Here is a 27,604-nt window from a genome sequence, read left to right as displayed (position 1 = left end):
AATAACCCCACCCTCAAAAGCACCTTTGGGTTGAGCTGGAGTGCGTTTGGGGATCAAGACCTGTTGGCATTAAAGCACTATACTGTATACTGAGATTAACATAACATGGTATGTTAACTCCACTGGAATGAAAATAAAAAACTTGCTACCAGAGGGCAAGCACGTGACACTCACAGCCCATTGTCATAACCACCTGGGGACACATGGCCAAGATCTGACTTGGTTTTCCTGTGGCATTTTCTCTGGCAAGTCACCAGAAGACAACTCCACTAGGGTCCACTAGGGCCCAGTTCCCACAGATAAGAAAACAAGTTACCATGACATGATACAGGGCTTTGGCCTCTTTATTTTCTTTTTACAGTTACTTCCACACGGAAAAGACTTCTTTAAAGCACTAGGGCTCTGGCTATACCCCGAATGAGCTGCTGAGGACGGAGCTGGCTATCTCGGACAAACTGCACTGGGACCTCTGTATTGCGACGCCACTGGACTTCTTGACCATAGTGAGTACCAGATGTTGGCCCAGTCCAGCCTAGACTCATCTGTACCTTTGGAACAGCTGTTCACAACGTAGGACGGCCAAGCAGAGGCGGGCACACGCCCTTGCGCATGCACCACGGGGAGGTGACCCACAAGGCTCACGACATATGCAAGAGTGAAAATGTATCTTAAATCCAACACAGTTCCACCAGACTCCCACTTGTAGAAGACATTAAATTAACTTTATAAAGATTTTTAGACGGCACTATTGTGGTGAGTTTCTCTTTTAAATACACACTGCAAAAATATTGAGCTTTCCATTCTATGAATACTGTACATAAAAAGCTGTCTGCTTTTGCTACACTTTACACACATTCACTTAGCTGTCTTTATTCACCTACACACAATCCTTATTGAGGCTTTAGACCATATTGATCTGGCACTTAAAAAATGTCATATTAGTTGGTATTTTTTTAGTTCGGGAATGATGGTCATCCTTAAGGATATGATTCTGTTAGTAAGGCAAAATTATGCAATGTGGAAATGTCATGGGGTTTTGGTCTGTTATGAAGCGTGAAGATTAAATCACTAAGGGCTGTTTCATTATGAAAACTGGCCAAGGTTGCCAAGTTGCAGTTTCTTATGTCAAACAGATACAAGTAACTTTCCTGCTACCTTAATCTTGAATAGTATGCTTCTGTTTTTCAGAATGGAAACATTGTCATCTAAGTACTTAAAACTCATAATGACCATGTAACGAAGCAGATTGTCTTTTCTCTCCAAGGGTGAAGCTGAGCTTGGTCACAAAATGAGCATTGAGCCTCAAGTCCCTTGGGGGGCCCTGGATGGGAATGAAAAGGGTGGGGCAACATTTGATGTTCCCTGATGGAAATTGACATTGTTTGCACTTTTGGTCATTTATCTATGAAAGGTCAGGGGTTTTGTGTTCTAACATTAAAAACCACGGTCTCTAGTTCCACACCCTGGTGGTCGTGGGCTGGCCCCACGTGGTGGAGCCGCTGCCTCAGAGGAATCCTTCCCTCCACGTCGCGTCCCTGACCAGGCAGCTGCAGCACTGTATGGCGGGCCACCAGCTGCTGCAGTTCAAGGGTTCCACACTCGCCTTGGTCATCATCACCTTAGAGCTGGAGAGGCTCATGCCCGACTGGTGTACTCCTATATCTGATCTGCTAAAGAAAGCACAGGTAGACATCAACTTTGCCCCAGACCAGGCTCTCCACTTTGCCCGTGGAGCTGACGCACTCTGCCCCCAAAATGGTAGCATCACCCTTCTTGGCCCTTGTGGGCTCCAGAAGATGCTCTGGCCGCAGCGACTCTATGAAGAGTCTCCCCTAAGGCCTAGGCTTTGCACACTTGGTATGCCCTCTGGATGAGTATGGGATATGTTTCCTTTTTTGGACCAGATGGTGGGTTTCTCTAACAGTAAGAAGAGCTTTGTCTCAGTGGCAGCCCTTGAGGTTAAGGGGATGGGGTGGGGTCAGGGGGACATGCACAGCTCAGGAGGAGGCCACCCTGAGCTTAATATGGGAGAGGTTAAATTTCAAACCCCCACCCTTTACAGGACTATATGGGACTGAGTATGAGGGTTCCATGAGGCAGGCATGGAAGGGTTAGAATCCCTGAGGATGGACAGGGTAAGATAGAATGTACAGTTAGACTAACAACAACTTTACTAAGGTGGAGGTGGATGTCCCTGAGATAGTAGGGTTAATGCCCTTAAGTTGAGTGGTTAGACCTTCCTGAAATTGCTCTATGCTAATATTTTAGCACTCAAAATTTGACTTAGAATGTAAAATGGTTCTGTTTCAAAGATGAAGACTCTATTTTAATTACAGGTCAGTACTGAGCAGTTGAGCCCCTGCAAAGGACTGGTAAAGCAGCATCTGGGAAGTATGTAGTCCTCCTCCAGCTCAGACACTTTCCATTCCACTTGCCAGCCTCTGTGCCCCTACCCCTAGTATCCTTGAGAGCATATCCTTTAGAGCATATCCTTTAGAGCAACCTCTTCTTGCTGGGACTCTTCTGATTTCTAGGCTTTATGGATCATGTGACAAGGCGGGAAGAAGGCACTGAAAGCAACTGAGAAAAAGTTCCTGAGTCTTTAGAAGGCAATAAAGAGAAAAGAGGCAGGTCACAGTCACTGGTGGGAAGAGTAATCTAAAAAACCAAGCCACTGCTTGGTTTTAGGAATGAAGAATCATAGTGCCACTTAGTTTTCCTTCTGCAGCAAGGGCTAGTATGGGTCCTTTAAGGAGCTGGAGTCAAGACAGTGGTGGGCCTTGCTTGGGTCTGAAGAGCGGGGCTGGTTCTTACTGACCAGTTCTCGCTGTTCTACCCGCCAGAGCTGGCCAGGTTCTTCCAGCTTCCCAGGTTTGTACCAAGCACAAACCTAGCACTTCAAGTCCCAGTGACCCTGACCATCATTGCAAAAATGGGACCAACTCTCCAAGTGCATTTCCCCTGACTTGGCCCTGATTGAGGTATTCTCTTACAAAAACTAGATCATAAAGGATGCTTTGTTTAATGTATAGTAATTTGATCAAGCTTAAAATATGTTTTTTCCTTTGTTACTCTGAAAGTAGTCTATTAGCTTAATTAGAGGAATTTTGTGTGAAAGAATGATCTCAGCCACCGACTCCCAAAGGGGGAAACACAGCTCGGAGAGCTTTGGGTTCAGATGAGCAGCTTCTGAGGCTGCCTCTGCTCAGCCCTGGTGCTGCTGGGAGGAGCTTCCCAGCGTGGCCGAGAAGGAGAAGCCCATTGCTGTCTGACACAGTGACACCACAGAGCTGTTCCCTAGGTAGCCATCTCTGCCAACTGGGGCCCTGTCAGTAGTGTGGAGGATAGAAGTGACTGAACCACATATTTACCAGTCATTCGTGAAGTCTTTCCACCCTGAGCAGTTTTTTGTAAATGCACTAAGCCATGGGGACTGCTCATAGGTGCAGAGCGGCCAGAGACCAGATAAACTGTACTAGTGTCTGTGCGAATCTCTACCTTTTCTCCACACAGATTTGCTTGTTGGAGCTTTTGTAAAAATAAACTTGAATTCTTTTCAACCTTGTCAGAATCTTATTTTCAGTGGATCTGATACCTTGGATGTGGACTTAAGAGTCCACTATACCTGGAACATCATCTCCTGGGTCCTGGCAACAACCGGCTACAGTCTGGCAGTGATGGGGGGGCGCTGGGGGGGCAGCACGCTGCTCAGGGCAACTCCCACTGGGGCCACGACCCCCTCCGCCTCCTTCCTTGCACTGGGAGTGGCACCAGTTGGGGAAATACAGGTTCACCCTGCAGGCTCACCCCACCTCAGGCTGTCTCTGACTGGAAGAACTGCAGAGTCTCTTAATCGGATAGCTCTGGGTGTAAACTGGGTCCTCAGGGCTAATCTCTCAATCAGAGCAAATGAGAAAAAGGAGAAGGCCAACCTGTGAGCCCTGGACTGGAATAAGCGCTACAGCTCCACCTCTCAGGAAGCCATATTCCTCTTCCGGAAAGCAAAGTGCACTCATGAGTTTAAGAAAAGTTGTTACGCTGTTCAAACATGCTGGGGACTCCAGGTCCCATCCTACTCTCCCCTTTTTTCCTTCAGGAACTCCTTTCCCACCTCAGATCAGAGATTGGGGATCATTGTGGTGGGAGAAATATGCACACAATTTGTCTCGCTCTTGTCCCCATCTCCAGAAGGGCAGGGGCTGGTGAGGGTGCAAAAAATGGAGCTGTGTGGAGACTCAGGCAGATGGGCTGAGAGCAGGGTAGGTGAGCAGCATGCGCCTTTTAAATTCTTGTCCAAATACTACTTCCCCCAGATGGGTGAGCTGTGCAGTGCTGTTCCCTCCACCAACGAGGCCTTTCTCTCCCCTGGTTTCCTGGAGAATCTCTATCCTTCAAAGCACGGTAAACACTGCTTCCCTGCTACCTGCCTCCCTGCAGGCAGAGTTGAGCGGGACTTTCATTAGCAATGTCTGCACACAAGTCTCCCTGCTGGGCTGTCGGCTCCCTGCTCTTAGTCTCCCTCTCCTCATTTTGGTCTTCCCTGAGATGAATCTAGTGCCCAACAGAGAAAGCTCCTCAACACGTGGATCCATGAGATGTCATCGCTTCCCTCAACCACCAGTCTGTCCTTCCTCAGCCAAATAGTCACCCAGAAAGGGCATACCACCTCAACAAAACTGACTCAAGTCCACCAACCCACCCTGCCAAACTGCACATTTGAATTTTGACTACATTTTCATTGTTCTTCTGTCATCCCACTGGGTTGCCACAGAGGATCTATAGCTCCAGAATTAAGGATATAGACTACCAACATTCAAATCCCAATTCCCTTAGTTACTAGCTGTGTGACCTTGGGTAGTTACTTTACCTCTCTGTGCCTTACCTATGAAATGGGGAAAACAATACTTCATCATAGGATTATTATAAGGATGAAAAGAATTAATGCACATAATGCAACTTAGAGCAATGGCTGATATACCACAAGAACTCAAATGTTAGTTGTCCTGCATCAAGCTTACTCCACAAGGATATAAACTCTGAAAAGGCAGTGTTTGCACTCTCCTGGTCCTACACCCAGTCACCCATTGAAGATGCCTGGACCACAAGCTGTGTCTTCTCCTCCCTAACTTTTTCCTCCATCCTATACCCCTTCCAGAGCCTTTCACAGATGCCCAGAGCAGGAGTCGCTATTAAAACATAGCTCCTATAGAAGCTGATCAACCCCACAAAGTTCACAGAAAAGACAAGCTGTATTTTACCAGAGTTGTAGCAGATTAATAGGCTAGGAAATGTGTTAAATCAGAAAAGCTATTGCCCAAAAAAGACACCACAAAAACTCAAAATAAATGCAAAATTTAATGGGAAAAAAAAAAGAGTACAAAGTGAATGGAAAAGAACAAAAAACAGTCAATGTATGAAGGAATAAATGAATTAACAAGTGAAGCAGTTTTAGAAAAGCTTGTTAACATAACAAAGGAGCAAGCCACACTTCTCTGGGGCCTCTTACCCAGCAATAGGAGCCCCACTTAATGAGCACCCACACACAGACACACAAACATATATGCAGTCAGTCTGCACAGTTACTAACCACCTAGGCTCAGGTTACCCATCACCAGGGTCACCATACACCTGGTGAGTCTTAGGCCATTCCAGCTTACACCTGTTGATCTGGCATAATTATTAATAGGACCTCCTTTTACTCTGCAAAGTCTCAGTTTGGACAATAAATTACATGATTCTACCCCAAATCAACTTGGCTTATGAGAGACATGATACTAAATGCCAGCGTAAGCCTGCTGACAGCCCCGATAATGCTAAAAGAGGGTTCTGAAAAGGTGTGGCACATCAGATCCCACAGACAGGGCTCACATCCCAGGCCGGGGAACTTATTAAATGACAGCACATTTTAAGCTCACCTTGTGCTCCCAGGAGTAATTTGGTCTCTGCTAAAGAAGATAAAGTTCCAAACACAAGCAGCAAAGAGAGAGAAGGGCAGTCAGGCTCCCTAAAGCCAATGGGACCTGTGGAAGCATCTCAGACCCCAGAAAATTTAACAGTGACAGGTCTCCCCAGAGATGCTGGGAAGCCCCGTACCCGCAGGCAGGTAACTGGAACAGGCGTTCCAGTGTGCCTGGGGTGCAGCCCACAGGCTGTGGTAGATGGGTGGCAGAAATGTCCACTCAGAGTCCCCAGATTGGCCCACGAACCAGGAGTCTCCATTTCTTATATACCCAGTGAATCCGCTGGGTCACTGAGCCTCATCTTCAGAAATGTGTTAGCCGACGGAGGCTATCTTAAAGGTCACACTTCAACCCAACTGAAGACCTCTCAGACATACAATCCCCCTAAAGCCAAGTCACTTGCGGCCCACATGGGCCTTAGGTACAGGCTAATTTGCCTTTTGAATGGCCACACTGAAGCCCCTCAAAATCTGGATCCACCTCTAGTCACGGCAGGACACTTGGGAGAGTTTCACTCCAGGCGTCCATAAACCTGTTCTGCTCCTGGTGAGGAGGAAAGGGCTGCCTTTTTCATACTAGGCCTCTATGGACACACACAGCTCACCCCTCTTCCCCACTCTGAACGGAGCCCCATCTCAGAAGCACAGCATGAAGCCAGGACTTGGTCCTGGAAATCAATAAAGAGGGCCAAGGCAGAAAGGGGGAAACAGTGACGGGAAGGAGCATGGAGGACAAGGTAAAACAACCAACCAATCCAGCAATAAATTAGCACAGCTTCCCAAGGCTTCCGACTAGGAAGTGTTCTCGACTGTGAGCCCCTTGAGGGTAGGGAATGTGGGTTACTCCGGGGAGCCTGTGCCCAGCACAGTGGCCCATTAACAACGAATGAGATCTTCCTTTGAGCTACTCATTTTTCATCTCCTATTTCATCACACCATATTCTCAGCCCTGACACTCCCACTGGCTCACAAACCAACAGGCACAGAGTAGAATCAATGTTACTAGTACTTTCTTAAAATGATCCCCTGAAGAACGCAGTGGAGAGGGGAAATCTCCCTTGCTGGTAGCATTTTCTGAAATTGTCCACAAACATCAGACACCTTCATCTCTTTCCTTGTGACTCAGTCAGGAAAACAGAAAACAATGACCTTGAGATTAAAAACCTTTTCCCAGCTGAGTCCTCTGCATTGGGAACATTTAGGATTGGTCTGGAGGGGGTCTTAGTTGGAGTCAAACACTTAACACACACGTGGAGTTGGTCCCTGTTTCCAGGTAGCACCTCTGGAGCACACAGACAATGGCTTTGGGCTGCTGTTCCATTTACATTCGCGTTAAAAACATTGGACGTGGTCTTGTTCATGATCCACTTTCAGCCATAAAGAAATTCCAAACACTGTCATTACAGGACGTTTATTGCTCACCTCTCCCTAAATATTATAGGGATGCTGTATACATAAGAAAGGTTTAGAGATATTTTTAGTTCTTAAAAATCAGGGAATCTGGGTTACTTATGAAAATAATGGGAGAGGGTATTATCTGTCTTTATGCTTGTGCCAAAATAAAAATTTAGAAGTATCCTAAAAGTTATTATTGAAATGAAGCTCTAGGTTAGAAAAATTAAAATGAAGGGGAATCAGGTGAATTTTGCAGCACGTATACCAGACCACACGGCCACACCTAGGGCACCGCGTGAGCTGCCATCTTGACGCTGAACAATTAGGCCAAGCATCGCCGGCTCGGGCCTTCGAGAGAGTGGCACTTAACTGCTCCGTCAAGGAATAGTGACACTGTAAATGGAAGACCAGCCACTGGCTCTGAAAAAAATAAACCTTGTCAGTTTTGGATTCCAGCATTCATGGCTTTGACGTGTTTGCATAGAGAGGGGTGGCCCGCCAGGCCCAGGGCAGCCAGCAGGTGGGGGCAAGGGACAAAGCAAGGCTGTAAACACTGGAGTCTGTACCGGCTCCCAGTCCATCCTCACACCATGTTATGGGAGAAGAAGGGTCACAAGGTGTAACTCAAGCAACTTAACACATGAAAGTCTAAAGTCCGCTCTTGACATGTAAGTCTGTGCGTGCGTTAACTGAAAAATAAAAATAAAACAAACAAAACAAAAACAGACACATTAAAAGCTACGCAGACGACCAAATCAAACAGAAACAAAAGACAGCAAGTTGGACGCTGGGAAAGGGCAGTCAGTTTGGCATTTGTGACGAGCAAAGCAGAGAATTCGCTTCAGTTTGTGGCATCCCAGGCTGAGGGTCAAGATCTGATTGGGAAGTAATTTTGCAAAAATGGATTAAAATTTGAAGACCACACATAACCCATCAAAGCAATTCAATTAAATGGCCATGAAAAACAACCCCCCACCACCACCTCCAATGCACTTTGCGCCGACCCCCTTTCCCTAACCAGGACAGGAGGAAGGAGCGCTCCTACCCATCTTACCTAGACTACTCCTGGCCCCTGCAAGGCCAACATGGGAGCACAGGGTCTCTCCCAGGGGCCAAACTGACTGAAGCTTTCTGGCATGTCCAGCAAACAGAGAACACCTGTCTCCCAGACCTGACGTGGGGATGCATGCCCACCCTGAGGGCTCTGCTGATGCCCATGCAGCCAGCCTGCACTCCTCCCCCTGGCCCTGACCTGGTCCCAGGTCCTTGTCTTCCATTCTGAGGGGGTTTTCCATAACTTATTTCCTAGCGGACTCTACCTGCCTTTTCTGAAACCAGATGGCCTGGGCCCTGGAGGCAGGGAGCAGGACAAAGTCTTGTTAGGTTCCAACACCTGGGACACAGACCCACACACCCCTTCCTAGGAGAAACCAGATTTCTGAGCCACTCATTTAAAACCCATATGGATTCCAATTCACAGAGTCCCCAGCCACACCAAGCCAAGGGCTGGACATAGGGTCGGGGCTGGAAACAAAAGCGAAGCAGGGAGCAAATTCTCACAGCAGAGGGGAATGTGGGCTAGTGTCCTCCCTGGGGACAGGCAGGGGACCATCTCTGGCAGGAGTACCTGCAGATGGGGTGGGGAGGGCACCGATGAGCAAGATGAGGGAGACTATAGAAAGGAGGAGGGTCTTTCCCAAAGCAGAAGACAGGCTTTAGGCATGAGAACTAGCATTCAATTCCCAAATGTCTGGCTTTGTCCCCCTGCCCCCCCCCCCAGGGAGGTCAGAAGTTTCTTTTCCTTAGATGTGTTTATGCCTCTGTGCTTGTGTGTCCTGGGGGCTGTGTGTGTTGGTAGATACATGCCTGAGTCTGTGCCTGTGATGGGGCTGGAGTGACAGTAAGACAGACCCTGTGGGTGTGGGTGTGGGTGTGTGGGTGGGTGGGTGCATGCTGAGGAGGGGGAGTACAGTGCTAGAGGTGGGGTGAGTGCCAAGGCCACAAGGCAGCATTGCAGAGCCAACAGCTTCCTATGCGCTGCACGGCCTTAACCACAGGGCAAGGAAAGGAGGGTCCTGGACACACACGTTCTCAAACATTCCAAGAAGAAATGGGGGTCCAAGGAGCCCAAGGATGATAAAAATGGAAGCACTTGCTTCGTTCCTCAGTTGACAAGAGAGAGTGTACCTAACACAGGCCAGGGACATGGGGAAGCAGGGATGGACGAGCTCCCACAGTGTGATGCGGTGGGGGACGCTGAATGAAGTGAGGTAGAGGAGGGAGATCCCCAGGAGCCAGGGCATCTAGACTCTAGCGGAGAGTGTGAAAAGAGCCTCCAAAAAAAGCCAAGAAGAAATGACTCAGAGTTGCCCCCACCTGGCCAAGAACTTGACTGCACTCCTGGAGGCTGGGAAAAGCCTCCTTGCCCTCCCCAGTCCTTTCCTCTCCAAATCTAACTTGAAGGGCAGCCCGTCTACCACGCAGGATCGCCAGAGCCCCTTCAGGGAGCTGCTGTCCTTCCTTCCACCAGGCAGTGAGCATACTGCCCAAGGGGTCAGTGCTGCTGGGACTCAAGTGTCTGCTGCCTTCCGTCAGCACCTACCAGCCAATGCAGGTCCCATATCCACTGTCTCAGAGACTGAGGGGGGATGCACCACAGCTGCCCAAGAAGAAACCACAGGAGCTTCTGGAATTTGGAAATGCTGACATTCCCAGGCCCTGCCCCTCTCCATGCCTGAAAGACCTTCCCTGAGACCTCTTCTCCCTCTCGGGGGCCACACCCTGCCTATTTGGCTCAGTCTTCACCAGCCCAGCTCTGAAGGGGCTGCAGAAGGGGAAAGAGAGGGAGAAAAAGAGAGAGAGAAGAGAAAGAGATAGAGAAGAGGGAGAGGTGGAGCGGGGGTAGCAAGGGGTCACTTGTGCAAGACAGAGAGTGTACAGATACCTGGTATCCTGAGATCTCCAGCTCACCAGTGAGAAGGGAAGGAAGGTAGGCAAGAATGAGGTGGGAACGCAGAGGGGAATGAGAGCTAAGCAGTGAACAGGCGAGGATGGGCGAGAACCAAAGTCAACTAAAGCAGCCAAGAGTAGGATGGAGTGGGCACCCAGAGGGAAAAAGAGCCCGTGTGGACAGGGGGCCCACCACCTACTTCTTCTTGTCCTTGTCCTTCCTCAGAGGCTGCTGGGAGGTGGCATGCAAGGCCTGGGACTGCAGGGCCTCCACCGCGGCCTTCCTGCGGTTGAAGGCGTTGGTCTCCTCCTCCAGTTCCCGTCGCTTTTCCTCCACCTTGCGCTTCTCCTCCTGGTGGACCCGCTTGAGGTGCTCAAACTTCTCGTGGAGCTGGGAGCAGAAGTGGGGGAGCTCGGGCTTCATGGGGACCCTGCCAGTCCCCACCCTCCCCACCTGGCCTCACCACAAACCCGAGCCCGCACACACCTCCCTCTCCTTCTCCTTCAGCTCCAGCTCCGTCTCCTTCACTTTGTTGACAAACATCTGTCTCATCTCTTCCTCCTTCCTCTGCAGTTCACTCAGGAACTCCTTGCGCTTGGCCTCATAGGTCTCTTGCAGGCTGCAGAAACCCGAAGAGAGGAAGCCAAGGGTGGGACAGCAGCAGGCTGAGGTGGGGCAGAGCCAGAGAAGGGGGATCGCGTGGGCATGGGGCAGGGGGTGATGGCAATGCTGGGGCCCCACAGCCTCTCTCCCTGGCTCACGAGACCCCAGGCATAGATGCCAGCATGGCTGTGGAGACAGGCTCCCTCCTGGAGCAAGCTGTCACCTGAAGGGCTGGCTGTCACCATCGCTGTCCTGGAAACCCATCTCCTCCAGCTTGCAGCGCCGGTAGAGCTCATAGTGCCGACTGTGGGTCTGCTCTCGGAGGTCCTCCATGTTCACTCTGATCAGCATCTCCCGCAGCTTCACAAAATCACAGTGGTTCTCATTCTCCACTGAAAGCACAGGGCATGTGAGCCATCAGGTGGGCATGCAGACAGCCACAGGGAGGAAAGGACACAGGACAGTGGTCGCAGTGTTACAGGCAGACTCCGGAGGCAGGACGGGCAAGAGATGGTCCTAGGGAGGACACGGGACAGAGGCTGCGGGCAGGAAGGACAGGACACGATATCTGGGCCCCCAAAAGCAGATGTGCTCTCCCACCACACTTACCCTGCACCACACCCCAAGGGTACTGCCGCGCTCGGACCAGCTTGTTCCCCACCTTCACCTCCTCGGTGCTGCCCACCACGGCAAAGGGCAAGTGTGCCTGGAAAGGAGCCCAAGGATGGCTCAGCACTGGGCTGACAGACTAGTGGACAGACCCTGTCCTGGGCCCAGGGAGGGGTGGCCAGACCTGAACAAGGCCTGGCCAGGGTTCACTTCCTGGCTCTCTTTTGGAGAAGTATCCTAGAGCCTCCAAATAGGGGAGTAGGCTGAACCTGCACCCCCCCTCTCATGTTCGAGGGGTCCTTTCAGCCCTTGGGCTCCCCAGGGGCCAAGAGAGGCTCCCTCACAGGACCTGCAAATCTGGCTTTCTTCTAAGCTTCCAAGCCCTGGCATCTGGCCTACTTATTCCTCCAGGTTTCTACTCCTGCCCAGAATCCTTATCTTGTGAAACTTAAACTCGGGGAAGGCTCAGCACCAGCCCAATACCCAATTCCTCCCATCTCCTGGCCACAGGACATAGGGCCTGCTGGGTCCCAGATGCCCACCCGTCTTTCCTGGAGAAGCTAAGGCTGGAATCCTGGGAAACCAGAGTCTCTGGGGCTGTGTGTCACAGATCTGTGCTGGCTCCAAACCCTCTGGCCCAAGGCCAGTGCCCAGTGCTCACATTCATGACTGCATTAATCTCGGCAACAGCCTCATCATCAGTGGGAAACTGGTAGATCTGAACCCCATTGCTGACCAGCTCGCCCATGATCTTGATCTTGAACTTGTGGAGCTCACTCTTGGAAATGGTGTCAGCCTTGGCAATGATGGGAATAATGTTCACCTGTCAGAATCAGCGGAGAGGAGCAGCAGGTTAGTTCTCCCTGACTGTGGACAGCCCTGCCCAGGCCCCATCCCTGGGCAGAAGGGCAGGAGGCCAGAGAGATGATGGAGCTGCTCCCATGGGTAGTCCCAGCCTGAACCCAGCCACTGGGGGCTTTCTAATGAGTGGTAACAATCACCTATGGTCCTTCTTATGGTGGTTCCCCCAAACCACCATTCAGCCCCAAAATTAGTCCTCTGGGCAAACTCAGCTTTGACCTGAGAATAAAAATCAATTCAGCTAAGAGGAAAGGACTCAGCCCAGGAGACAGAGCTCTAGAGAAAGAGCAGAGTGAGGGGAGCCCACTGGAGCAGAAGGAATAAATGCAAGAGAAGATAGAAAGAGGACCAACCCATGGGCCTATCTGTAGGCCCCTAAGCACCAGAGCCCCTGACAGGGACACAGTGGGCAGTCACACCACATCCCCCAACTCCGGGGAGGACCATGAAGCCCAGGGAACAAGTCTGGGGTGGGAAGGTGCATACCTTGCTGTCTAGCTTCTTCATGGTCACCAGATCCAGGGACTTGAGGGAGTGCCCTGTGGGCGTGATGAAGTAGAGGCAGACGTGGATCCTCGTGTCGTGGTAGTCGAAAAGGGAGCGACGGATCTTCAGCTCCTCCTGTAGGTAGTTTTCAAACTGCGCATCGATGTAGTCGACTATGGGCCTGTAACTACAGACAGCTCCATCACCCAGGAGGCGGGCTCTGAGCTGCAGGGCGTGGGGCTGCCCACCAGCCTTCCCTCTTTGAGGACAAGCGGCTCCTCCCTGAGGGTCCCTGCCTGGGGACAGCTGGCCAACCCTGTCTCCTAACCTCCAAAGGGGTCCTCAGGACCTCAGGTATTCCTGGAGAGGCCTTCCTCTCACCCCCATGAGCTGTGAGGCTGGCTGATTTACATGGGGGCAGCTTGGAATGAAGAGCTCTGGGGCAGAGTGTTAGAACCAAGGCTGCCATGGGGGGGGGGGGCGGGGGAAGGGAGGGAGGGGGAAAGCCTAGGCGGGCCACCTTTCCCGCCTCTTGCCTTTCATCCTTATTGATCTGATCCCCGAAGCCCACAGCGTCCACAATAGTCAGCTTGAGGTGCACATTGCTCTCTTGGAGGTCATAGGTCTGGGGCCGCAGGCGCACACACTCCTCATGATGACTGGCTTCCTCAGTCTCGAAGGTCGTGTTGAAGAGCGTGTTCATCAGTGTGGACTTGCCGATGCCAGTCTCCCCTGGGGAGCAAGGAGTGGAGGAGAGGGGGTGTCAAAGGCTGGAGCTGGGGCTACCCCTGGCTGTTGGCTAGGATGGTGGGGCTCAGGCATCCTCAGCCTCCACACAAGAGAGGGGGGGCAGGCCTCTAACTCCATGCCTCACTGTCCCCACCCCCAGGAACTGTCGTCCCTTCTAGGTGACCTCAAATATAACGTGTGGAAGCAAGGGCCAGAAGGCTGACTCAGTCATAAGCTATGGCTGTGAGGGTAGCTGTGAGAGCCACTGGACAGTAGCTCTGCTGGCCTCAGTGGGCCCAGTCACCTGCTCTGCACACCATCCTTCCTGGGCCCAGGCTGGTCATGGGCCTAGCAGGGCTGGGGTGTGAAGCCACCAGGGGCCTCCTGATCCATCTAGCTTTATCCGGCTCAGGACAAGCTGCTCCCTGAGGCACACCAACAGCCCAGCAGATGCCAGGGCGTAGGCACCTGTGGAGGGTCTGGCAGAGCTCTTTGTGCTCACTGGGAGCCCGAGGTCTTGAGGCTCAAGGAACCTCCCGGAGCCTCCCCATTCAGGGCTCTATTTGTTCAGATGCGCACTGGAGCTCTTACCGCATTATAGTGTAATAGTCGGGGAGTCTCATCTACCTCAGTCTCCTTGACACACAGTAGGAACGACAGCAAATGTTTTTAACACAAACACACAAATCTACACCGCTGTGATAAACAGTCTGAGTTTACAAAGCACATTCACATGTCTAATTTTGTTCACTCTTCAAGTGAGTCAGGCCCCCAAGTCCTGTCCTTGACCCTGGCAAAGACACCAGTCAAAGCCTCACCCTGAACCCAGAGAGTCTCTCTGCCTGGGAGGTCCATGGTGCTCCACAGGTGGACAGGGCAGCAGCGTCCCATCTCCTGGATGGCTTCTGTCCCCCACACCATCTGAGGCCATTCCCGGCCAGACCATGACACATACCCACACAAAGGATGTTAAAGCTGAAGCCCTGTGTGACTGACTTGCTGACCAGCTGGTCCGGGAGGCTGTCGAAGCCCACGTGGCCCCCAAGGGAGAGGCTCCGAGGCTCTGGCTCTGCATTCTGCCAACAGAGAAACAGAGCAAGGCAGTGAGCCCACTGGGGAACAGGGGCCATGTGGGGAGAAGCCAAACCCCAGTGACAACCCCCCCATGTGAATTCTCAGCAAATCTCAGTACACTGTGTGAGCGCACCAGAGCTCCAACTCCAGAAGGAGCTTCCAGAGAGGAAGCCCAGTGCCCCACAGGATGCCCAGTTCCACCCCAGGAAAGGGCTTTCACTCCTGCCTCCTCTCTCCCTGGGCTGGCAAGCGATGCCTGGGCCTGAGGCATCTTCTAGCACAGAGGGCCCAGGGAACCATCTACCCTAGTTGCAACCCTGAGGGTTATCCTGTCCTCCTGCCCAAGAGGAGGCCCCAGACCGTCCCCCAGATCTTTTTTTTTTTTTAAAGATTTTATTTATTTATTTGACAGAGAGAGATCACAAGTAGACAGAGAGGCAGGCAGAGAGAGAGAGAGGGAAGCAGGCTCCCCGCTGAGCAGAGAGCCCGATGTGGGACTCGATCCCAGGACCCTGAGATCATGACCTGAGCCGAAGGCAGCGGCTTAACCCACTGAGCCACCCAGGCGCCCCAGTCCCCCAGATCTTAAATAAAGATTTCAAGAGGCCAAAACTAGAGAGCGTGTATGTTCCCGCAGCTTCCTCCCAGACCTCAGACACTCTGACTGAAAAGCAGGACTCACGCAGAAACAGGCCTGGCCTGATCCCTTCACACTAGTTCTCTGTCAGAGGGCCCCCTCCCCCAACCAATGGGCCAGGCTCACAGTTCTGTACATGCACTCCTTGCTCCCCACACACCCAAGCAACAAGTGCAGAAATGGTCCCTGTTAACAGTGCCGGTGCTCCCTCACATCCTCAGGGTCTCAGGGCTAGGCTCTGAGGCACTGTGACTGAGGCCTCACCCCTCCTGCCTCAGTGGTGCTCTCTAGGGACTCCCAGGCTCCGGTTCATGCCACCTTCCCACCCCCACTCCAGCCCTGGTAGTTTAGACAGAGGATTCTGAATGAGAATATGGAGGCCCAGCCTCAGGAGAGAGATAGACAGCAGGTCCCGAGTGAGCTGGGGCTACTGGAGCTGGCCCACAGCACTATAAAAAGAAACCACCAGGACCCGAAGCAGAGGGTCAAAGTCAGATTCCAATTTGTGCAGATGACTTCTCCACTTCCCTGGGAATGGGGATAGAATGCTGTCCTCCAAGGGAAGGTTCCCAGGCTCAGCCTTTCCAGCGTTAGCCCTTGTGAGGGCAGGCCTCAGATGGTTCCATGTTGGGGAGAAACACATCTGCTCTATTCTTGAGCCCCTCCGGCCTGGCTGCCCAGTAGAAAGACCACGGCCAGGGAAAGGCAAAGGGTGTGAGTTCCATCCTACAGCTCCAGAGGGGAGGAAACGGGTCCAAATGAAGGCAGCCCTGGGAGCTACTGATCAGCCGGACGGTGGCAGCTCTCATGCTGATGTGGACACCAGACAGTGGATCCTGGCTGCCTGCCCTCCGACAGAGGGATCTGCTCAGCTCCTGAGCCCGCCCTGACTTCTAAGTAGCCACAGCCTGTTGCCTCAACCCAAACCCCTCTGGCCATTCTCTCCTCCCAACCACAGCCCTCTGGCACAAACACTCAACCAGCCCTCCTTGACTAATGATGTCCGTCTCTCTCCCTTCCCCCTACACCCTGGCTCAGTCCCTGCAGCCTTTCACTGCTGACGGCCAGGTGTGTGTGCCGGCAGCCTAGACCCCATGTGCACCCTCTGGGCACCTGTACCATCTCTTCCAACAAGTCAGGGTTACCCCAACACCTGTTCTCTGATAACCCTCTCTCCACAGAGCCTCTGTTCTTACAGCTGACCCTTCCTTTCTCCATCTCCTCCATCCCCAGGGGATCACGTTACCACCTCCCCACTCAAGCCCAGGCTCCTCCCAGGACTGCAAAAATAACCCAACAGAGAGGCCCTAAAGGCAGCTTCCTCTCACTGGCACCAACATCAGAAACAATAAAGAGAACATAGGATGTCCTGGGTCAGGTCCAAACCCCCCAGCATGGCATTCGAGGCCCTTCACAGTCTGAGGCCTTCCTCACAGACTCAGCCAGTTTAACTCTGAATTCATTCTTCCAACTGGTCCCTTTCTCTGGGCTCCACAGTTCTTTCTCCCTTTCCCCTGTCACCTGCTCCAACCAAGCCCATACTTACATCCCACACCCCTCCCTTGGCTGTGACCTTGTTTCCTTCCACTATGCGTTGTCCTTTCTTTATGCATCCTGGTTTTCCAACTCTTCCATAAGTTCCTCGAGGCTGGCTGCAGGCAGGAGGAGACCAGGCTCTCCGCTCTTCACACCCTCCCACCAGCATGCCCAACATGCCGCACAACGCCGCCATTTATAAGCCACTGAACGCTGCCTTCAGCTGCATCGGGGGCATCTGCGCACCTCACACAGAGCTGCATTGTGCAGTCCCGGTTCCACCTGCTCATCACAGCTTCAGGATCAAATGGAGGACAGAACGGTTAGTCTAGAGTGTTTTTCTTTTCAGGCGAGATTGAAAATCTCCAAAATTTCAGGCGCGCTGTGCTTGCAGAGAAGGCTCTGTGTTTATTCATCCTCTTCTTCCAAGGGTGACACAATCAGGATGCAATCCAACATCCTGTAGCCTGCCGCCAAAACCCACCCAGCCTGCGGCATCTGGGAACCACGCGTGCGCACTCGGCCGCAGAGGGCCTGCACGGGAACAGAAGCCATCCCATTTCTGAGTTTCCCCACTCTCTCACAGGTCCAGGCTCCTAAGGCTAAGAGCAGCACGAGGGCGGTCTCACATACGCCCACCTATCCTTGCTCGGCTAGACCCGGGTGCCTTCGCCCACACAACTCCCAGCTCTCTCTGGAGAAGTGTGTGGAGTTCGAGGAGGTGCTTGTCGCCAGACTATTTGTTGCCCAGGCTGCACTCGTCACTCCAGGGACCACAGACCTGGAGCAGTCAATGCCTGCTCATGCCTCAGGGCCCATGGGAGTGTTGATCTCAAGGGCATGAGTGCACACACACATGCACAAACACAGAAGAAGGGCCACTGGTCCTGAGGAGGACAGACTGGTGTTCTCTGGTCTTGGGAGACTGATCTGACTTCCTAGCTCTACTGTGCTGTGACTCTCACTAATGCCAACCTCTGATCTTATATTTGGCATCAACAACATGGGATCCAAGGAGCACCACTCACTCCAAGGTGCCTGAACGGGGTGTCTCTGCTGACCCAGCCTCGGAGGAGGCAACAGCCCCCAAAGCATCACCAGCATGTCTCAGCTAACACAACTCCAAAAGAAACTTCAGATCTCCCGACAGCTGCCGGCCAACCTTGTGGAAAGCCCTGAAATGTACAGGTAAGACCTCAGCTCCCCCTCTAAGGGTGGGTCCTAATAGCCCTGAGCCAATCAGCAAGATCCCATGACTGGCTCAGGGACAGGCAAGTGACCCAGACTAAACCTGTATGACCCACCTGCAACCATGAGGGGAGCCAGCATCAGGCTGCAGCCCACTCAGGATGGCGGTGCCACAAAAACCACAGAAGAGAGAAAGCCAGTTTCTACCCCACCTCCGGGCTTTTCCCTGGACCCCTGGCCACACCTGCCTTTTACTGCCTCAGCTGGCTGAGTGGACTTATCCCATACTCACAAATGAGAACATCCTGACTGCTAGGTTTCCAGAGTGATACTCGCCGAGGAACAGAGAAAGCAAGGAGAAGTAAGGACAGGAAGGAAAGAGTGTGCAAAGTAAAACATCTCAGTGTTTACAGCCAAAGAAAGGAAGAGATGTTGGGCACCTGGGTGGCTCAGTGGGTTAAGCTGCTGCCTTCGGCTCAGGTCATGGTCTCAAGGTCCTGGGATCAAGCCCGCATCAGGCTCTCTGCTCAGCGGGGAGCCTGCTTAGCTCTCTTTCTAACTGCTGCTCTGCCTACTTGCGATCTCTGTCTGTCAAATAAATAAATAAAAATCTTTAATAAAAAAAAAAGAGAGAGATAGAAAGAGATGTCAAATGATGACCCAACACCTCCTGGTCCACTCTATATGAACTAAGCCAAGTGGCTTACAGGCTCCCACACAGTCCCTCCCACCCTGTGTGGCAGACACCATTACTATCCCCATTTTACAGGTAAGGAAAATGAGGTGCATGGATGCTTAGGGAACAAGTTGGGGCAGAGCCAGGAATTGAGAGTAGCCAAGCTCTGGCCCCAAACCCCTGGCCATACTGCCTCCCCCGTTCTCCCAAGGCTCCATCCTCTGTCATTCAGTCACTCGGCACACGCGCACAGGGCCCAGCTGCTGCGTGTGCCAGGCACTGGGATGGCTGCCAAGGGAAAAATGAGGACACCGGATCCCAGACCTCAGGGGCTCAGGAGAACACAGTTTAATTTCAAAGGGCTAGAGAGTCCAGGCAGGTAATGTCAACGGGTGAAGAGGAAAAAGTAGAGTCATAACAAGGACAACACTAGCCGACTGCTATCACAAGCTTACCACATACGGCTGAGTGTCATTTTGTCCATGCATCAGCCCTGTGAAGTAGGCCCACCGTCTCACCTCCATCAAACAGATGAGACAACTGAGGCTCCAAGAGATTCAGTAACTTGCCCACGACCACACTGCTTAGGAGGGTGAAGCCAGGATCTGAACAGAGACAGGATGACAGCAAAGGCCCCGCTTCCAGCCACATCACTCCCTGGCCTGCTGGCTGTAAGACCTGCTGACCTGGCTGAGTGTGGGGTCCCCTAGGGAGAAGTGGGAACACCAGGGAACTGCAGAGCCTATGCTCGGTCCACAACCACTGTGGTGCTGCAACTCCAGACAACTGTGGGAATGAGGGCCCAATGCTGCTGAATCCAAGAACTTTTCAAGAGAATCCACAAATCTAGATTTTTTACATGCAATCCCCTAATTTTTAAAGGTTGGCCACCAATACAAATTGAGAATGCCATGGGGCCCAACACAACCCAGGTTTGTACCCAGTTGTACCCAGTCCATGTCCTGACAATCCCCAACCCCGCGTCTGGTAGGAGAGTGAGCTGGAAGGACAGCACACCCATGTCTCCTCTCTTGGGGCTCAGAGTCCAGCAGGACAGAGCTCCACAGGAGAAGCCTTCAGCTAGACAGCTCAGCTCAGACACTGCTGAGGAGCAGGCCCAGCTTCTGGCCCCTGGGGTGCTGGCTCAGGGGGTCTAACTGTCCTCAAAGCTCCAGAACAGAGAGTTGGCAGCTCTGAGCTCTGCACACACAATGGCCAACTCCACAGAGCCATTATCCCCTTTCTAATCACTAACAAGCTTTTGGCTCCTGAGCCAGGCCCCAAGCTTCTGTGTCATCATTTCTTTGGCACATCAAAGTCAACAACCAAAATAAGAACTGCTCAGGCCCGCCGTCCTCCATGCCTGGCCGTCCAGAACAAAGTAGAGAATGGCATTCTGTTATGCAGCCCAGTGGATAACTAGGACGTCATTTTCCTGACCAGGAAATGCTCTGTCTGAGCTTTTGGACCAACCCTGATTGCCAGTCAAAAGAAGCTACTCCTTTCACCAAGATGAGAGGTGGGTTCTGGGGAGAAACCATGCCTGATAGCTCAGCCACATAAAAACATGGTTTTATCCTGAAGAAATTAAAAATCTACTGAATGTCTGAACCAACAGAGCCAAAGAAGGTGTGGGTGAATAGGTCAAACGTCCCAAACTATATTGGTCATTGGGATGGAAGGAGAAATGGTACCCAAATGTACAGGTGTTTGGCTCCTGAGTCCTGGACAAAGAGCAACTCCCCATCCTAGGCCTTCCAAAGAGTTCTCCAGGGCCTTGGTCTTCAGACAACTCTTCTCCACCATGCTCCCAGGCCTAAAACCCATTGGTATGAACACCTGCCAGGCAAATAGGAAGCCCACTCCTCAGAAGAGGCCCAGCCCTAGGGGTCTCCCATTCTAATGGGAGGACCTCTATTAATGCTGAGCACTGGACCCTGGAGTCATTGCCCCACTGGGAGCCTTCTTCACCCATGTTCCTAGCACAAACCACCCTACCCCCAGCTCTAGCTACTCTAAGCAGCCTGGGCCTTAAAAATAGCCAGAGCAGAGGCTGCTGGCCAGAACCCATGGTCATAGTGCAACTGTCCTTGAGTCTGAGAGGAATCCTAGGAATTTTCCCAGGAAAGGCTTAGGCTCACATCCCAGGAATCTACAGCAAGTCTCAAAGCCCAGGTCAAAGGTTACGGGAAATACCCAAAGGGATGTGTGCGGGAGGGAGTGGGGGAGAATGTTGCTCTCCTGGGCCAGGAGGGAAGGACAGAGGCAGGATTCACCTAACCATAATCAAGAAAGAACCTGTGAACAAAAGTGTCTCTCTCCTAACACAGCAACAAAAAACCCAAAAACCTGGGGAGAAGACACGAGCAGGGATCAACCTGCATAGTATACCAGTGAGGTGGCCATGATGGCACCATGGCAGCTAGGCCCCAGACAAGGCCACCATCCCCTCCTCCCTCCTGGGAAGTAAAGGGACTTAAGGAGCAAAACTACCCCCAGGAGCCTAAGGCCATCCCACGCCCCTTCCCCTATACTCCATTCTCTCTGCTTCCATCTCACCACCGAGCACTTTTCTCCCTTTTCATGCACACAGAAAACCAAGACTGCCATTTAGCAATGTAAGATAGTTTGTTTCACACTTCTCCTGTCAAAATAAGGTTTTTAAGAAGCCAAGCACAGTTACTGGTCTCTAGGTCCAAGCAGCTCACCCCACGCCTAGGACACAACACTTTCTTGGGCTTTGTGGTGCTGTCTGAGAAGGAGCAGTCCTTTCCACCATGGAGCAGATGAGAAAGATGCTCTGGGCCTCAGCAGACACTGGAAACCTATGTGTTCATACTTTCCCACTTGGCTTAGGCACTCCAGCGACAGTCCCCACTGCTTTGCAGCAGGTCTGGACATCACTCAAGGAAACAGAGTGTGTTCCACAGTGAATGAGACTCTACCCTAGGATGGGGGGAGGCGGGCAGTGAAGGTGACCCTCCCCCTCTCCAGTTCCAGGATGGATGCCGGTGCTGGGAAGGGGTGGAAAAATGCCAGGGCACGAGCATGGGCCAGTGAAGGCTCAGGGTCACAGTACTGTAATTCTGCTGCTTGCCCCATTCAGCCCAGCCCCAGGAAAAGCATCAGATTCACACACTGGCCCCACAGCCAGGTCTGGGATGTGGACTTGGATTCATAACCAAAGCCTCTCTGGAATCCTGGGCCCCAGGTGGCCCAAGCCCGTGAGGCCCCCCAAAGAGTAGCTGGCACCAGCAATCTGAAACAGGTCCTTATTCCCTCCTCCCCTGGCTCTACCCCTCTAACATGGCTTCCAGGATAGGGACCAAGAATTGCCTAGAAGCCACATGCCCTGAGGAGGAGAATATCTAATTTCCCCTAAGACCACAAAGGGCCATTAAAGTAAAGATACAACCAAGATGCCCCTTGCCCTATCTTCCACCACCTCTTCCCAGCCATGGTTCCTCGTGTAAGTCCTGAGGATACAGATGGTTCCAGTAAAGAACTTCCGACTGTAGTGTGATGGCATGTTGCCCTTGGAAAATATCCCCTCCCCGGCCAGATGCATCTCCCTCCTGCCTTCACAGTTCCAAGTCTGGCTGTCTGGGAAAGCTTGTGCCCTGGGGCTGTGCCTGGGGATCCCAAGACCTGTGCTGGCAGTGCAGGGGCAGAAAGGCTGGAGAGGCTGCAGGGGAGACACAGAGGCCAGCCAGCCCTCAGGCCCTTTGCTCTGTCATCCTGCAGCTGCTTTCTTCTGGTAGCTGGATGCAAGCCACAGAGACATTCATGGTAGTTAATGCCCCAAATACATACCTCCACCTCACCCATCTTAGAGCCCAAAACTCAGAGGGCTTCACCCTCTTTCTCATCTCAAGGTTTGCTCCTCAGGCCTAAACTTACCTATGACCAGCGTCTGCAGTCTCACCCAGCTGCAGGCTGCTGGGATCAACAATCTGATGGGCACAAAACATCCAGAGCCATCCCTGACATCCAGGAGGGCCTGGGGTCCTGGCCTCCATACATTCTCCCATCTTACTGGCACTGTAATTAGGCTCCTTCTTGCCACCTTCTCTTTTCCTACCCTAGTCAGTCCCTTATCACGTGTTCCCACCAGCCTCCCCACTCTGACCCATTGCAGACAAGATCCCAGGCAGACCTCCCTAAAGCTGGCAGCCATAGCAAGGCACAATGCCCATGAGGGAGGCAGGGCAGAGCTGCAGTCTGGCAGGTGGTGCTCACTTACGACCTCTCAACACCAGCAGGCACTGCAGCTTCACAGATGTCCTTGCTGAGCTCTTGTCTCTCTCTCTCAAAAAGCCTCCGGAAGACAGTTCCTGGCCATTTTTACAGGACAGGGAGATACCACTCCATGACAGAGCCCTGTTGCACGAGAGAGTTGCCTCCCACACACCCCTTCCTACCACCAGTTTTTGCTTTAGGGAGGGAATAGGCACTCCCTGGATAGCCTGCTTCTTGGGGAAGTGTCAAGATTACAGGGGTGACAACGGAAGTGACAGATGGTGCTGAGGATAAAGCAGAGATGGCGGGGGGGGGGGGTGACTGGCTGGGAGGAATGCCAGGCGTGACGCTGCCATGCTGCACGCTTCTTCCCTCTCCCCCTCACAGCTGCACTTTCTCCTGGCTCTAAAGCCTCCCTCACCTTGGAGTTTGAACCCTGCCCCATGAGATTCTGACAGAAGAAACACAGGAGATGGCCCTGGGGGGCAGGAAACTCTGGGACCCACAAAGGAGATGGTAGGGGGTGGAAGAGGACAGCAAGAGTGCACAGGAGTCTGGCTGCTCAAGAAAGACAAAAAGCACCAGAAACTCCTCAGAGGGCTGTCCCAGATGTGCAAATCCAGGAGATGTCAACCCAAACCCACGACTGATATAGGGATGAGCGGAGCCTAGTCCAGATGTAAAGGCTGCTGAGCCTATTTACATCATTCTATGTGGGGAACAGGAACCCAGCACATACTGACCTCGAGGTACAACTCTGTATACTCATCTAAGCTCCAGGGTGGGACAGTTTAGGCCAACTGCCTGACCACCAAGCAAGCCTGGGGGGCGGGGTGGAGGGGGGCGTGCAGGGAGTGTAGACCTGCCAAAGCTCCATCAAATCATAGCCTCATGGCCAATGCTTAACACCAAAGTCAACCCTGAGGCTGGAGAGACACCTAACCACATCTCTAAACATGCTGTAGACTGCAATTAACCTTCCACAAACTCTTTGAAGAATATTAGTATGGCTAGGCCCATTTTATAGCAAGATAGGAAAAGAAATGACTTTCCCAGGATGACAAGGCAGGAGAGAAGAATGGAGTCCAGACTTCTAAATTCAGGCCAAACCCCACCCAAGTTCTCCACCCAAATTCAACCCTATGCAAATCCTCCCAAGGAGGCTAATGGCTCAGAGCGTGGAGGTTGTGGAAAGCATCCCTCTAACCAGCTTAACCTGGCACCGTAACCAAAGGCCCTGAGCTCAGGCCATATGACCATACCTGAGTCAGTCCCCTCTCTGTGCCTTGCCCCACCAAGGAAGTAATACCCCAGATCCTCACAGAAATGCCAACACAGGAATCTGAGGATAAGGGCCTTGCCACCCCACCTCCTGGCAGTGCCATCAGGCCTCTCAGCTCAGGGTCTGAGGACCATCTCTGGGTATGCAGTGATGGGGCTCAGGGTCTGAGAACCATTTCTGGGCATGCAGTGATGGGAGCCCCAGGGAGCACACCGTGTAACTCCTCTTCCACTGCCTTCTTACACAGAGGGCCAGTTTCCGCATTCACTCAGGCGCTAGGTATCTGCATCATTTATTGAATCCTTACCACATGCCAGACACTGCCCCAGTACCTCACCTGGATTCTCCTACTGAATCCATCCAATAAGCCTCGGAGGAAGGTATTATTTTTATCCCAATACACAGAGAAGAACACTGAGGGGTTAACTAACATGTTCAAGGTCACATGGCCAATAAGTAGTAGTCTAGGATTCATATGGGGCAGTCTGATTCTGGTTACTCTACATACCGTTCCCACCAGCAAGACCAACTGTTAGAGCAACCTCCGGCCACAGACAAGACTCAGACATAACTTTCTGGTCAGCTGGGCGCAGAAAATGTACACAGACACGCATGCATAGATGCGCAAACATTCACTGATCTCTTGGCCTCAGCTAAGCAGCAGGTCTCTTAGGATTCAGGGACTGCCCTCCTTGGGTACATAAACTCCAATTTACAGTGCAGGTGTGAGGTAAACCTAATTCAGATCCTCCTGTATTTAAACTTACTTGACTGACACAGAGCCCCCTCCTCAATGGGAATAAAACACCTCAGTCTAGAAATTATGAAACCAAAAGCTCCTGATTCAGTTATGCATATTTCCAAAGTAGACCAACAAATGTATTTTCAGATTAAAGGGTAAATTTACATACATAAATTCAGATGATAGTATTTATAGCATTAATTACATAAGTCCTAGCTCCTTAATTTAGCACCAGAACCAATTTCTTATCAGTCACATATTCAACATTCCCCCCCCCCCCAACAGCCCCGGGCCCTCCCTCCCCCCTTCCCGCCCGACCAGGGCCTCACATGCTGGCAAGAGGACACAGCTCCCTTCACTGTCACAGCCCGGCCTCCCAGACACACCCAGATCCAGCCTTAGACACCAGGGGACAGGCAGATACAATCCCCAAAGGGCTCCCCTCCCCCAGGTGAATTATAAACATCTTCAGGAAGTTGGCTATTGGTGGGCTCAGCCCCACAGAGACCCCCCGCAGGAATCACCCGAGCCGGTAGTCCTGCAGAAGGCAAACCCAGACTGAGGCCCAAACAAACATCCACTTGGCTGAATCTAGAATCGCTCGTTCCCGGGGGAATGGCTGCCTCAGACCGGATCACTGAGGCGGGACCTGCGTGGAATCGCCCCTAGGATCTGGGCGCTTAGGTGGGGAGTGGCGATGGGAGACGAGCGTTGAAAAAAGGCAAAAAGCAGGCCCAAGGTCTTCAGGATCTAAGTCTGCAACTACTCGGGGCTCATCTGAAGGACTCCGTCGGATCATTTGGGCTTCATCCTCCCAGGCTGTGCCCATCCAACAGCACCTGCGCGGCTAGGACTCTCCCCAGCAGTGCAAAAACATCCGGGGAGATGTGGGGGTCCGGAGGATCCGGGATTCCAGCCCCCCGCTCCGGCTCCTGAGGCCCCACAGTCTGTCCTAGCACCTCGCCCGAACCAGGCAGGTATTTATTTGCTCCTTCCCGCGAAGGGGGTCTACCTCTCCGGCGCCCAAAGAAGGCGCCCCCACCCGACGCCCCGGGACCCCAGGCTAGCACTGGAAAGAGCCCGCTTGGGTGTCCCCAAGCCAGCCCGGCGTCGAGGCCCGGCCGCTTGGAGCTGACAGCCCGCCTGGCGCCCCCGACCAGCTGCAGGGCGGCCCCCTCCCCGCGCCCCGCGCCCCGCGTCTCCGCGCGCGCCACGGCCCAGCAGGGCCCTCACCGAGAAGCGTTCCAGGTCAGTGGCCGCCATGGCGAGCTCCGCACCGGGCGGGCGAGCCGGGGCGAGCACCCGGGCCGCGACGGGGACCAGCCGGCTGCGGGACGCGCTCCGCCCGGGCGGCTGCGGCTGAATGGATCCAATATGGCCACTTCCTGGAAACTCCCCTTGGCGGCGGCGGCGGGAGAAGTCGCGGAGCCGCCCCCGCCCCCGCCCGCGGGACCGGCCTCCCCGCCCGGCCCCGCCACGAGCGCAGCCAGAGCCCCGCTTGGACGGCCGGGGGTCTCCGCTGCGAGGCGGGAGGTGCAAGCTGCGGGGGCTGCTGGGACTTGTAGTCCGCAAGTTGGGGGCCGGGAGGGCAGTGCCTGGGGGGCCAAGAGCCGGTGCGCGTCTCTCTGGGAGGCTGGGGCCAAGCCCGGATGGTCGTGACAGGGCCCCGCGCGCTAGGAAGCCACTTCCATGGCGAAGAGAATGGGGCACTGCGAGCGCCTAGGGGTCCCCCACCAAGGCGCCTCCACCCCGTCGGTGCCAGCAAATGTGCTGGGACCATCGGCCAGAGTGTCGACGGGCTACTTGCTGCCCATCGGGGACAGGAGAGGCCGCCTGAGCCGCGTGTGCCCGTGCCCTGGGCCCCACCTGATGCTCTGATCGGAGCCAGGGCGGGACCCGGGGCGGGACCCGCGAGTCCGGCCCGGCGGCCTTCCCGGGAAGAGACCAGCCTTCAGCTCCTGCAAGTTGACTTCTTGCGCAAGGAATGCACAGGATGCTCATTTCACCTCCACGGCCAAGGCACCAGATTGCAAGTTGTCATCACCCTGCTTGCTCCAGGGATTTGGGGGAGACGTCCTCATGGAATCTGGGCCCTGTGCAAAGAGAATCACAGACCCCAATGCATGCACATTCTCTCTGCTAACCTCGCTCCTCAAAGTGTGCACAAATCTCAGAAAAACACCACTTCTGCCAAAGCCAATGGCTTCAGCAAGCTCTGGTCCTTTTCCCTGACTAGCAATACAAAATCCACCTCCAAATCTAAAACTGTCCTTTTTTCTCACCCTTCCCTCTGCCTTTCTTTCTCTTTGGAAATATGGCAGGGTTTGCCTCCTGCTCCTCCACTGGCCTCATCTCCGTCTGTCCACCCTCCATGCCTCCCCCTCAACACTCCTAATATCTTTCTGAGAAAAAAACCTGGCCTCTCCCTCCTGCTCAGAAACTTGTGCTGGCTCAAGGTACCCAAAGACCATATCTGGACTTGGCACATCTGGATTTAAAAGGAGCCCCTTTCCTGCCCTTCCATGGACTTGTGGGTAGGTAGGTGACCTTCTTACCCTGAAATGGCTTTCTCTTCTCTTCTCTTCCAGACAAATGGTAGCTTGTCACTAAAGTGAACTGACTCCACTGGTCCTTTTGG

General features: G+C 53.0%; 1 protein-coding gene across 8 annotated transcripts; it reads right to left on the bottom strand.

The window, feature by feature from the left end:
* Window positions 1-318: 318 nt before the first annotated feature.
* SEPTIN8 (septin 8) lies at window positions 319-26,854 on the bottom strand. Of its 8 annotated transcripts, none has more exons than XM_045999449.1 (10): window positions 26,833-26,854; window positions 14,548-14,668; window positions 13,400-13,595; window positions 12,864-13,050; window positions 12,178-12,339; window positions 11,517-11,613; window positions 11,131-11,299; window positions 10,791-10,923; window positions 10,504-10,694; window positions 319-1,670 (listed from the first exon to the last, which is right to left on the bottom strand). In XM_045999449.1, exons 3-10 carry the CDS (start codon window positions 13,564-13,566, stop codon window positions 1,505-1,507), a joined length of 1,272 nt encoding a protein of 423 aa, XP_045855405.1. In that variant the 5' UTR covers window positions 13,567-13,595; window positions 14,548-14,668; window positions 26,833-26,854; the 3' UTR covers window positions 319-1,504. The 8 variants fall into 8 exon arrangements, with proteins under 8 accessions (XP_045855405.1, XP_045855403.1, XP_045855402.1 ...); XM_045999447.1 differs by lacking the exon at window positions 26,833-26,854 and adding an exon at window positions 16,850-17,109 and having other exon boundaries at window positions 12,864-13,044; XM_045999446.1 differs by lacking the exon at window positions 26,833-26,854 and adding an exon at window positions 16,850-17,106 and having other exon boundaries at window positions 319-1,667.
* Between the last annotated feature and the right edge of the window lie 750 nt (window positions 26,855-27,604).

The sequence above is a fragment of the Meles meles genome, chromosome 3 (genome assembly GCF_922984935.1).
Source record: "Meles meles chromosome 3, mMelMel3.1 paternal haplotype, whole genome shotgun sequence".
Taxonomy (NCBI): Eukaryota; Metazoa; Chordata; class Mammalia; order Carnivora; family Mustelidae; genus Meles; species Meles meles.
The sequence above is the reverse complement of the archived record's forward strand: the minus strand, read 5'-3'. Positions and strand labels throughout refer to the sequence as shown.